Here is a 13297-nt window from a genome sequence, read left to right on the forward strand (position 1 = left end):
TCCGAGTCCCATTTCTTCCATGAACAATCTGGAAGCTGAGACATTCACTGGAAGCAGAGAGAGAATCTTAGAGCAAAGCTAGATGCCACCCTGATTCAAGGGAAATAGTTGGGGACAGGTGCAGGCTGTTCAGGCCTGAGTATTCGGAACAAGAGCTAGCTGGTGAGCAGGAAGCAAGGACAGACATCCAGAACTCTGGTAAGATCCTACCTGCAGTCTCTAGAAAATGTGTACGAAATAGGAAAGCCTTGTGGACTGTATTCCCCAAGTGTTTGTTCTTGAAAACTGAGAAACCCACCTTGTTTACTCTGGAGGGGTGAAACTCCAATCCACAGAGCACCTGAGCCACGTGAGAGGCAGCCCAGGAGACGTCACAGCAGCCAGGTGAATGACATTAGCGGCCCACCACTGAACTGGCTACCGTGCTCCGCTCAGCTGGTCATCCTTTCAACCATGTTTCTCGCCGTGATTACCAAGCTACAGTGAGGATACTTGTTAAATTGAGAAGGAAAGGAGTGGTGGATTTGATTTCTCTAGGTCTAAACCAAATTCCCTGGTGATTGATGTGATTCTCCAGCCAGGTGGACTCTAAAGTCAGAGAAAACCATTCAATTAAAAACCACTAACAAAGCCAACAGACAAAATCCACATCTGGTCACAAAAGAAGAACACCGATGGGCGGCATCTCCAGGACTAACTAGGATCACTGGGCTGGTTCCTCACCCATTTCACAAGCTCCATTTACGGGAGCTTCATCAAAGCCACTTTCCAAGCTACAGGCTCCCCTGCTCCAGCACACCACCTCCACCCCACGGAGGACGCAGCCCACGAGCGCCTGCAGTACCTTTCCCGGATGAACGGCGGATTTCCCATGCTGGAGGGTTACACACTGGGATCCCACAATGGTCCACTTATGTGTGCCCTCCTGAATCCCTAGGAACACTGCACCTTCACCTTGCATCACACCAGGACCTCAGCCTAAAGTGCTGTTGGGACACACAGGCAAGTAAGGAATCCACCCTGAATGACACAGGCAACCAGCCACAGGTAAAGCTTGTCCCTGTGACGTCAGCACTAAGCCTGAAGCAACACATGCACCTGGAGGGCCTGCTGTGGTTGCCAGGCAGCAACGAGTGCTCCATCTACCACGGTGAGATGAGCCGGCCCCGGCCTCGTCCTTGCAGCCTGGGTCACCTAGTGTCTCGGGATGTGAACTGACCACAGTGATTCCTCTGTGGAAACGGGATGGGGAGTTGGGGGAGCAGGTTGAGTGGCTGCTCTAAGGAAATCCCAAAAGAGGGCATATAGCCCACCCAGGAAGCAGAAACTGTTGAGTCTACAAGTGAAGGGGTCAAGTCACTGACCTTGGACCCAGGAGGTCTGAGAGGCACATTCAATCCCCAGGGACCCTGCCAGGTGGGCGAGACTGATTTGGGATCCCAGGAGAGCAGCCAGAGCCAGACTGGAACTCAGGGCCAAGATACAGTAATTCCCAGCCAGCCAGTGACGCTGGGTAGCAGAGCCAAGCAATCACGCTGTGGGAAGTGCGAACCATTCCTGGGACCAGCAGAGCTCTGCCGGAGGCCAGGTCCAGTTCTTGGGAACAATACAGAGAAGACAGAGAGGCCTCTCAGAGGAGCCCAAGCCCCCTCAGCTCGCATGGCTACCCGCCCCGTCCATTCACCCAGCCTTACAGTCCTGTTCCTCACGAAACTCGACAGGTGAGAAAACTCAGTGTGGGTTGAAGTCATGAATAGTGAAGCAGGACACTGGATATCAGTCCCACATAAAGGAAGGAGAGAAAGTGAAAGCACTGCACGCACGGTGAAGGTTGGTCAGGGGCGCGGAGGCTGAGCCCCAGAGCCACAACACGTGCAAAAGGCAGAAATGGAACCTGGGAAGTCCCGGGCATCACCCCAGGCCAAGTCGTCAGGGAGGACCTGCTCGTGGACCCTCCCCACGCCAGGTGTTCCCAACAGCGAGGCAAAGCAAAACGGTGGCCAAATGAGCAGTGCAGGCTCGGGGTCACACGGGCAGTCACTATACCAGCTCTGAAGAAGAGGCAGAAAGCTAGAGAGGAGCAGAGCCTGGATGCCCCAGCAGCTCTCAGAAACTACACACTGACAAATGTCCCAGAAAAGGCATCCTACCATCGGCCACTGCATTACCCTAATTAGCCCTGGGTTCATTACATAAGCGCTGTACTTCCAGCAGTCCCTGCCTCCCAACTGCCCCAACGGCTCCAAAGGCAGCCCCTGGTGAGAGCGGGTGGCACTCGCATCAAGGGAAAGTTCCACTTCTCAGAACTCTCCCTCTCCTCCCAAGAACATTCGTCCTCTATCATGAGACGAAGGGAAACCTGCTCCATCTTCCAGCAGATGCTCTTCCCCAGCCTGCCCAGCCCCCTACTTGATGCGAGTGTACTTTCCAACGCCATAAACTCTCCTTGCTTGCTCAGTTAACTACTGATCCCCAGTGCATCCTAGAATTTTCAACCACAGCGTCAAGAAACCGAACCCACAATTTCTGTTACAGCTGCCAGGAGGATCTGTACCAACAGTGGAAAACTACAGGGAGTGGCCACAGCAGCACCCCCACTTCAGCTCACCAGCGTACCCGCCCAGTTCCTCTGGCCTCGTTCATCGCAGAGCTGCAGTCTGCCTTCCCGTTGCCTTCTGAAGAAAGGATAGGAACGGTGTCACCAGCACCTTGTTTTTTGGGTCTAAAACGCGGCTTCCTGAAAGATTAGTCTGGGCATCAGTACGGAGTTCCCTCTGTGATCTGTCTCTACTGTCGGGAACAACCACCACAACCCGCACCCAGTCACGCAAGAAACTCACACACCTGCAGCAGACCACGCACGGCCTACACCGCTCGTTCCAACTGAGCTGCTCTCCTAAGCTCCTGGGATTCCCACACCATTCCCCAGAACCCGCTAGGAGACCAGCTGGAAAGCTCAGCAGCGGCAAACAGACAGCAAGGGCGCAGACTCCGTCCCGTCACCAGGCAACAGCCAGTGGCCAGCGCAGAGCTCACTGTGACGTCACAGTGGGCTTGAGCACGCATGCGCAGCTACAGGCCGGCCAGTTCCTTTGCATGCAGGGCTGTTAACCTGAGTGAGGGCCGCCACATTCAAAGTTCATTGGAACTGCTGGCCCTGGACAATCCCTCACGGCCCAATCCACCAAGCACCTGCGTTGCTCCGCCTCGGGGGATGAGATGCCACAGTACAACTCCGGGTTTTGATCCAGACAAGACGAGGTAAGTGCAAGTGGGTACAATGATGGCTGCTGTGAAATCGTCTAAGGCGGGAATGGGCCTGCTCAACCCTCCAGATCCAATACACAGTGAAGATTCACTCACTGTGGGTCTGGGACCTCCTTTGACGTGGGCCTAGCCGGCGCCGGGTGTAATTCCAGAAGCCAGTCGCTCAGTGAAGCGCTCTGGGAGAATGCTGAGGCCAGTGCCATCAGAGTATAAAGCACTGTCATTGTCAGACAGGCCACATACAGAACTAAATTGGGGTGAGCAAACGGAGCAGGGGTGGGATCCAGTGACACTCAGTGGGACTTCCCAGGACCAGTGAGGATGACCCTTCCCACTGAAAGCCCAACACAACCCTGGAGCCACCCCTGGACATGTGCTGGGGGCCACACCAAGTCATTAGGATTCTGCTTGGGAGGGAGGCCAGGGAAAGGACAGCTGCACCTTCATGTGACATGGCCACCGCCCCACTTCCACTCACCCAGCCTCGCAGTGAAAACACTGGAAACCAGGACATTCAGCACAGGGATGCAGTCACACAGACTAGCAGGAAGTAGGAAATGAAAGACACCATTTCTGACCAGATGAAGGTTACAACATACTCCCAAACACTCCATCCTGCACCTAGTCCTAAGGGGCCTCGCTGTGATGGGGCACTGAGACCAAGAGCTGCCAGGGACCACAGCGTACACAAGGAGATCCAGCACCCCCAGGGCTCCCCTGCACAGCCATCAAGATGTATGAAGAAGACACAGGGACTGGAACTACCAAGCCGTTGGGTTCTTGAGCATTTGAGAAAGCCATCTTGTTCAAGAGTTACTAGTTCCACTGAGAAAAAACAATCTAATTTCAAATGGAAGAATGATGGAGCAGTCAGGAAATGCTGGTACTGGTAGTAAGAAGCCGCCCAGCCTAGCAGGGTGACCTGAGGGTCCATCTTCTCCCTCATCTCCTCTTGCTCATGCTGTTATGGTTACCTTGACAGAGGGGATGGAAATAGTATGCCGAGCACCTTCTTTGATCTGTATGTTCATCCTCTGTAGGTCTAAATGCAATCTCGACAAGGTTGTGTGGTTGGAGTTGGGATGCTGGTGCTGTGTTCTTTCAGCAACTTGACCCTGGGCCTCAGGCCCAACTCATAACCCCCAGCAGATACACAGAGACCCCAGACTTTATGAACATTCCACACCCTGGCACAGCATGCCCAGGAGTGAGGCAGACTAGGCACTGGGCTCACTCACCCTCACCCAAGCCACTCATGCTTGGGGCACAGTGCCAGCCTGAGCCCCTAGAACAAGGCTGAGTCCAAGCACATGGTGGAGGGATTCCCCTGCTGCCAATGACAAGGGCTCACTCTTCAGAGAAGGTCACAAGCCTTTTCATAAAGTAATTCTGACTCTAAGATCACAGTCGGCCGGACTCCACCAATGCTGCTGCCTCCCCACCTCCAGTAACCTCCTGTGCTCTCAGAAGACTATCACCGTCCCAGGTGAGGACACACACATACGCTCCACATTAGGACACAGTGGTCCCCAGGTCATGCAATCTGAGGATCACCGAGATGAAGCCAGGTAAGACCAGGATGTGGCCAGTGTACAACCTGGAGACCACTGCATCCGGCAACTGTGAACTCAGTGACCCTCAGACTCAGGGCCAGCAGGCACCAGGCCAGGACCTAATCCCCTGGTTAGTACAGGCACATTCAGGGCAGTGTTGACAGGAGTGCTATTAAAGTGTATACACATTAGTGTTCACAAGGATCCCACCTACACTGAGATTCCAGGAGGTGAGGTGGCAAAAAAGCAATTAAGGTCTAGAATATGAGGGTGAACACTATGGGAGAGTGAGTAAAGCCACCACCTGTCACACTGGCATCCTATATGGGTGCCCATCCAAATCCCAGCTGTTCCACTTCCAATCCAGCTCCATGCTAATACCATGGGAAAAGTAGTGAAGGATGGCCCAGGACCCTGCCGCCCAAGTGGGAGACTGGAGAAGCTTCTGGCTCCCGGCTTGAGCATGACCAAGCCCAAGTAAGCCAGCAGATGGAAGACCTTTTTCTCCTCTATTAACTCCTTCATATAAATAAATCTTTAACAAAAATAATTCCAGGCCCAGTGCAGTAGCCTAGTGGCTGAAGTCCTTGCCTTGCGTCCACTGGGATCCCATGTGGGCATGTTCATTTTCCAGCTGCCCTGCTTCCCATCCAGCTCTCTGCTTGTGGCCTGGGAAAGCAGTCAAGGAAGGCCCAAAGCCTTGGGACCCTGCACCCATGTGGGAGACCTGGAAAAGCTCCTGGCTCCAGATGGGTTCAGCTCTGGTCACTGTGGCGACTTGGGAAGTGAATCAGTGGACAGAGGATCTTCCTCTCTGTCTCTTCTCCTCTCTGAATCCAACTTTCCAATAAAAATAAACAAATCTTACTTAAAAAAAAAAAAAAGAAAATCCAGCATCAGTCAATTTCAAGACTGTCATGCCAGAGGGTGCTTCCAGGGGTCCTAAGTGTTGAGGTTTATTAATTGTGGAGATCCACTCCCTGACCCAGACCACCAAATACCCGAGGACACCGAGTTTCAGACACTCTCAGCAACCTGAGAATTATGCAGGAAGCAAACTTCCCGCTGAGACTGTGGACCACCGTGTCTGCACAGCGTGCCTGGGAAGGTGGGAGGCGTCTTCACTATCATTTCTTTCTTTAGCAATTATAGCCTGAATGTATCTCAACACAGAGAAAGCTCTGTTAGATTCTTTCCCTAGTTAGACCTGTTTGTTTACCGGTAACTCATGGTTACTTATCCTGTTGCCTGAGACCTGGTGATTATTCCCTTGAGCGCTTATGATCTGTCATTGGAGCAGCTTGGATGCTACTGTTTAGTTAACTAGTAACTTTTATCTAACTGCTTGCCCTGCAAAAAACTGGTATAAGTTGTTCCAAAAAAATTCAATAAAGTGTGCACTGGTTCATCTCACCTTTGCATCCTATGGCCCAAAGTTCTACTTGGTGTGGATGTCACACCTTGAGTCCCCCGGTCTCCACAAGAGGGACCCCCAAGACCTGAGGATCCCAAGTAGGTTCAAGAAAGCAGAAACTGCACCAGAGATCACTAAGGAGCTATGACAGAGGCCAAGCTTTTATTTACAGTGTTGTGCAGAAGGCAAGAGAGGCCTCTCAACGCAGCCTGGCCCCACACCTTGGGCAGCCACTACACTATCTCCACTCATCAAGCTCCTGGTCCTGTGGTGACACCCAGGACACCACATCATTAAACACCAGACAGTTCACATTAGAACTGGGACAGCAATTAGATTGGGCTGGGATAGGCTGCAGCTCCCACCAGAAGGAGCTGCAACAGGGGCAGACTGGACCAGGCCAGGCTGCGCAATAAGATTGCAGACACTGGGCCTGGCGTGGTGGCGCAAGTGGTTAAGGTCCTCGCTTTGCACGCCCGAGATCCCAAATGGGCACCGGTTCTATCCCGGCAGCCCCGCTTCCCTTCCAGCTCCCTGACTGTGGCCCGGGGAAAGCATTCAAGGATGGCCCAAAGCTTTGGGACCCTGCACCCGCGTGGGAGACCCGGAAGAGGCTCCTGGCTTCGGATTGGCATAGCATTGGCCGTTGCGCTCACTTGGGGAGTGAAGCATCAGATGGAAGATCTTCCTCTCTGTACATCCGCCTTTCCAATAAAAAAATAATAAAAATAAATCCTTTAAAAAAAAAAAAAGATTGCGGACACTGAGGTTAGGTGAGCCATGCCAGCCTGGGCCCAGTGGGGGCCGGGTTTGTGAGTCCCAGAAATGGGGGATCTGATAGGGTTCAGGTAGAAAGTTGTAATTTCCCCTCTTTTCTCTCCCTTTTCCCCAGAAACAAGAAGAAATCGCAAATTTGGAAGCAATGAGTTCACCCAATTTTCCCTAAACCTCAATCCTTCCCACCCTGATACACCATGTAATCATTATAAAAAATAAAATTTATAAAAAGAAAACAAAATAAATCTTTAAAAAATATGCATGGGAAACAAAATACTCTCAGGCAGGATTCCCCAAGCATTTGTCTAGGAGCCAATGATAAATGTGTCTTGTTCTTAAGAGTGACCGAGGAAAAAAGCAATTTCTATCTAGGCTGGACCAAACTCCCAGCTGCCAGGTCATCTGCTAAAGCTAATGAGAAATTGCTGAACTGGCCATAAGGGGCCACCATCTGAACACACCATCCTGTCCCCAAGTCCCTCTCCTCTTTGATCATGGAGCTAAGGCCAGGTTTGTTGTTCTCTTTCTATGGGATGCCCATGGAATCACCAGGACCTTCTTGAATCTGCATCCCTTTTTTTTGTCAGTCTAAACAGAGTTCCTAGGAGGTTTATGCAGTTAATGTTGGGACAGGACATGGGTACTCTGTTCTTTCAGTGAGCTATACCATAGGATATAAGGTCACCAGCCCTAAGAAACTCATACAGGAACTGCAAGAAACTACCCTTGGTTAATTATGCAAAACAGAAACACAGAACAAGCTCCATTCTCTCCCCCTTACACACACACAGGCATATACCCAGGCCATGAGGCTCAGCTCTGATGCCTCAACCCATGTGAGAATGCAGCAGCCCAGGAATAAGCACATCAACATTCCCATCCACAAGCTCACAGGGGACAGTTCCCTGAGAGTCCCATGCCCACCCACATGCAGGTACCCAGGCTCAAAGTGGTAAAGAATACTATGAAAATGATCTACTGTTAGAATACACAAACAAATGTACACATTATCCTTATGCTTACAGGTATGGAACATTATAGAAGAGGAAGGCAGAACAGCTATAATTTTGAAGCAGCCTGTTAGGGTCAGGTAGCAAAGTATTCCGAGGGTTTATCATTAGACACGAGGTAGAAAGCACACAGGTAGAATTATGACCTGTGCTCTTCCTGCGGGCATTACGGATGCAAAGACACTCACAGACACTAAACTCATGTGCTTCAGGCACTTGGCAAAACCGGTCCTGTAGAACGTTTGGCATGAAAATGGACCTCGCGCAGATAATCACAGTATGTTTGAGTCTGTTTTAATATTAGTTCTTATGAGACTCAAAGATACTCCCAGGGAGTAATAAAGGAAATTTTAAGTTTAACACATTCTCAGCTCCACATCTATATAAACAGGTTTTCCTTAAAAAAAAAAAAAGACACGTATTTCCTAAAAAGAATTATTCAATTATAGACTGAATATGTACAAATCTGTTAACAATGAAAAACAGTGACAACTGTAAAACAATGTGTTTTGAATCAACTCGCAGAACTTTGAATTTACCATAATATATATATGAGTTATTATTTTTTTAACTACTTCATTGGCACTATCCCTATTCCACAGAAAACAGGATTAAACAATTTAACGTAATCTTCCCTAAAAATTCTTCTAATAGCATTGCATTATATTTTGAACTGATAAGAAGAAACTTCATTTGATCTTAGCCAAAAGGCTGAGAAGCAATTTTCCATCACATTTTAGATAGCATTTCTCATTAAGGCATCAAACTGATTCAGCTCCTACTCAGTATGAAAGTCCCAAGGTTTAGTGAGCCTGGCGGCAGTGGGCTAGGAGTTCCATCTCTGCATCTTCCCAGTCGCCCTCCTCTTCAGTGTGACACTGATATAGATGTGTCTACTTAATAACATACAGTGGTCTGATGACTAGATTCACATTATACACACGTCCTCATTAACATTTTTCCCACTTTGTCTCAAATATGAATACTCTGATGCACACTGAGCACTGATTTCTGAACAAAGCCTTTTCCACACACTTCACACTTGTAAGGTTTGTCACCAGTGTGTGTTGTCTGGTGTTTATTCAAATTGGATCTGTCAGTAAATGCTTTCCCACACTCAGCACACACATAAGGTTTCTCTCCAGTGTGTATTCGCTGATGTACTTGGAGCTGTGATTTCTTAGTGAAAGATTTTGCACAATCAGTGCACTCATAAGGTTTCTCTCCAGTATGAATTCTATGATGTGTAATCAACTCTGATTTTTGTCTGAAGGTCTTCCCACATTCAGAACAGAAATAAGGCTTTTCTCCAGTGTGAGTTTTCTGATGTTTACTGAGATTTGACCTTCCACTAAAGGCCTTCCCACACTCGGCACACACATAGGGTTTCTCTCCTGTGTGAATTGGCTGATGTACCAGGAGCTGAGACTTGGACGTGAAGGATTTCCCACAATCACTACACTCATAAGGTTTCTCTCCAGTATGGATTCTCTGATGAGTGACAAAGTTGGACTTGCGAATGAAGGCCCTTCCACACTCGGTGCACACGTAGGGCTTCTCTCCCGTGTGAATCTTCTGATGCACAATGAGGATTGACTTCTGGTTGAAAGCTTTCCCACACTCATGGCATTCATACTGTCTCTCTCCAGTATGAATTTTCTGGTGAATGTTAAGGTGTGATTTCTGGGTGAAGGCTTTTCCACAGGTAACACATTCATAAGGCTTCTCTCCAGTGTGGATTCTGTGATGAGTTATCAAATCTGACCTCTGGGTGAAGGCCTTCCCACACTTAGGACATACATAGGATTTCTCTCCTGTATGAGTCTTCTGATGTGTCACGAGATTTGATCTGTTTGTGAAGGCCTTCCCACACTTACTGCACACATACGGCTTTTCTCCTGTATGGATTCGCTTATGCACATGAAGCTGTGACTTGGAAGTAAAGAATTTCCCACAGTAAGCACATTTATAAGGTTTTTCACCTGTATGAATTATTTTATGTGCCATCAGGTGTGTCCTCCGGATGAAGGCCAGGCCACACTGCATGCACACGTATGACTTTTCTCCCGTGTGAATTCTGTGATGCACTGTGAGTGCTGACTTCTGGGTAAAGGCTTTCCCACAGTCACTGCACGCATAAGGTTTCTCTCCAGTGTGAATTCTCTGATGTATAATTAGCTCTGACCTGTAGGCAAATGCCTTCCCACATTCAGTACATATTGAAGATTTCTCTTTACTTTGTACTTTCTTTGGTATAGTGAGGTTTGAACTATTGCTGAAGACTTTTCCATATTCAGTGCATATGTAAGACTTCCCTCTTGCGTGAATTCGTTGATGTGCCTGGAGTTGCGACTTGGAAATGAAAGCTTTTCCACAGTTGCACTCATATGGTTTTTCTCCCGTATGAATTCTCCTGTGTGCAACCAAGTGTGTTTTCTGGATGAAGGCCTGACCACATTCAATGCATATATAGGATCTCTCACCTGTGTGAATTTTCTGATGCATCTTGAGTGTGGACTTCTGTGTGAATGCTTTGCCACAGTCAGTGCATTCATGGTGTCTCTCTCCAGTGTGAATTTTCTGATGTATAATGAGATCTGAGTTGTAAGAAAAGCCTTTCCCACATTCACTGCATTCATAGAGTTTTTCCCCGGTATGAATTCTCTGATGCCTGAACAGAGAAGATACTTGGAAAAAAGATTTTGCACATTCATTACACTTGTAAGGTTTTTCTCTAGTGTGGTTTTTTTGATGGGTAATAAACTCTGGCTTCTGTACAAAAGCCTTCCCACATTCAATACACACATAGAGTTTTTTTCCTGTATGAGCTTTCAGATGTACTTTGAACAATGATTTCTCAGCGAAGACCTTTCCAAATTCGGCACAGTCATAGGGCTTCTCCCCTGTATGACTTTCCTGACATTGGGAGGATGCTGCTTTACAACTGAGACGTGTTGCATGTTTCTTATGGTTCCATAATTTCTCTCCTGTTGGAGTACACTCATGGTCAGTATAGGAAGAAATCTTGTTATATCTGGTTTTCTTTTTAATATTCTTTGATGCATTATTTCTATATTAACTGTATAACTCATTTCCAAGGGAGATGCACTGATGGGGTCTTTGAGGAAAAGGATAATGGCTGGGACTACATGGATTATTTTTCTATTATTATAGTCATAAGGAATTTTCATAGTATTTTTTTATGAAATCTCATCATGTAACTATTTGCTCTTTGCTAATAGCCCTCTTATGTGCTGACCAATCTACAACACTACTTCTAGAATGAAATATATGAAATACCACTTGTACATCACCTTTCCTGTCAATATAGAAAATTTTTATTGAAATTTCCTGCCTAAGGTTTGATACCCAAACTCTCCTTCTGGAGGAAAAACACATGATCTGACTTCAAGTAACAGCTAATAGAGGCTGGAGAGAAGGGTACATACAATTCACCTAGTTTCCTTTTCACAGAGAAAAGGAAAAAGAAGAGTAATTTATGAGATTGATAACAGTGTTGAGACATCCTGGGGTACAATTCAATAGTTTGAAGAAATAAACTAGATTAACAGACTGCTCTATGGTCAAATATAGGGAAAGTAAGGTAAAGAACAAGATATACCGCACTAGGCCATTTTTATAACCTAATGACACATATGCCTAATTCACTTTAAAATATGTATGAATTTAAGAAAAGTTTCCATCATACAAAACAATGACCTATAGTGGGAAAGGCAGATATGGGGGTAAGAAACTAAAGATAATAAATCCAATGATAAAAAAGAATCTATGTATACTCATGGTGATGAGTCCTAAACTAAGAATTATGATTAAACTTACACCTCATCAGATGAAGAAGATAAAGCAAAACAAAATGTACTAACCAGGCCTAGTCATAAACGCACTCAAACAACATTAGCAAAAAATTTCTGGAAACATGGCTGATATTGTCAAACACAGCAGAAAGATACCCAAAAAGGTTACATGCCAAGGATCAAGTCATCAGTTGGATGAAAGCATGCAGGAAACTGAGCTTTTAGGAATCTTATTCCTCTGGTGAAAACTGGAAGGCAGCCTGGTTAGACACAGAGTTGTGGGGCATCGCACAGAAAAGCAGGGAAATAAAAAGCGAGTCGCAGGAATTGGAGTGTGTGTCATGTAATAATTTTCTAAGAAAGCAGATTCGTGAACACCTGAATATAAACAGAAATGACTAGAATTATGAGGAAGATAGGGAAAAATAATATTTTGAAAAAAATATATATCGAAGAAGGATCTTTAATGAAACAAATTAGCATATGATCCAACATCTAAAGAGGACAGAAATGACCGAAGTCAAAAAAATATTTCTCTCTAACTCTGCTTTTTAAATAAATCTGTAAAAAAAAAAAAAAAAAAAAAAGGGAGGACAGCCTAGCGATGTAGCCAATAAAGCCACTACCTGTGATGAAGGGAGCCCATGTGGACACAGGTTCAAGTCCCAGCTGCTTTACTTCAGATCCAGCTCCCACTAGCATGCCTGGGCAAAGCGGCAGATGATGGGCCAGGCACTTGGTTTGGACCCCTGCACTCATCCACGTGGGATACCCAGAGAACGATCCTGCCTCCTGCACTCAGAGCAGCCCAGCTCCAGCAGATGCAGCTATTTTAGGGAGAGAACAGTAGCCAGAAGACTCCTTTCTCTGTCTCTGGTTGAAAACTCTGCCTTTCAAATTAAAAAAAAAAATTTTTTTAAAGACATTCAGTTGCCCAATAAATCATCAAGGTTTCCAAGCAGTAAGGTGCCAGTCATTGCAATGACAGCTGAGATTTACAGCCCTGCCTCCCTCGCTCACCTGAACAGAACTGACGTGTGCTCTGACTCTGCAATTCCTGTGGTTCCTTTCCTTGCTCCAACATGAAAACCCCTGGCTCGGGAACTTGAAACCCTGTTCATGGGAAATAATAAAAATATTGAGTCCAGCTAATCAGTTGAAGTCTAATTGTTCTTCAGAAAAGCAATTATTTCTGTCTGAATAGAATATTACTAAAAAATTCTCAAAGGACAAGAATCCTGCCAAATCAAGGACAGTTATCCCTCAGCGCGTTCATCAGATAAATACACCAGCAGTCAGTGAAGCCTCCTTCAGACGGATCCCCGGCTATCTTGCTTACCTACTGAGAGCAGGTGGCTGAAGGTTTCTTGCATCACATCCCAGTAGAGAGTCCTCTGAGCAGGTTCCAGGTGCTGCCATTCCTCCCTGCTGAAATCTATAGCCACATCCCTGAAGGTCACT

The 13297-nt window shown here is 47.0% G+C and overlaps 2 protein-coding genes across 2 annotated transcripts in view; one reads left to right on the plus strand and one right to left on the minus strand.

Annotated features, from left to right (window-relative positions):
• Window positions 1-13297, plus strand: part of LOC121153685 (zinc finger protein 420) — a 363018-nt gene that overhangs the window by 212163 nt on the left and 137558 nt on the right. The window contains exon 11 of the mRNA XM_040976377.1: window positions 10748-10763. Coding sequence (XP_040832311.1) covers window positions 10748-10763 — 16 coding nt within the window. The remainder of the gene's footprint in view (window positions 1-10747; window positions 10764-13297) is intronic.
• LOC121153688 (zinc finger protein 729-like) overlaps window positions 1-13297 on the minus strand; it is a 107234-nt gene that overhangs the window by 70758 nt on the left and 23179 nt on the right. Inside the window, exon 5 of the mRNA XM_040976383.1 lies at window positions 9020-10756. Coding sequence (XP_040832317.1) covers window positions 9020-10756 — 1737 coding nt within the window. The remainder of the gene's footprint in view (window positions 1-9019; window positions 10757-13297) is intronic.

The sequence above is a fragment of the Ochotona curzoniae genome, unplaced genomic scaffold, assembly GCF_017591425.1.
Source record: "Ochotona curzoniae isolate NIBS_2020 unplaced genomic scaffold, NIBS_Ocur_1.0 contig_2699, whole genome shotgun sequence".
NCBI classification, from domain to species: domain Eukaryota; kingdom Metazoa; phylum Chordata; class Mammalia; order Lagomorpha; family Ochotonidae; genus Ochotona; species Ochotona curzoniae.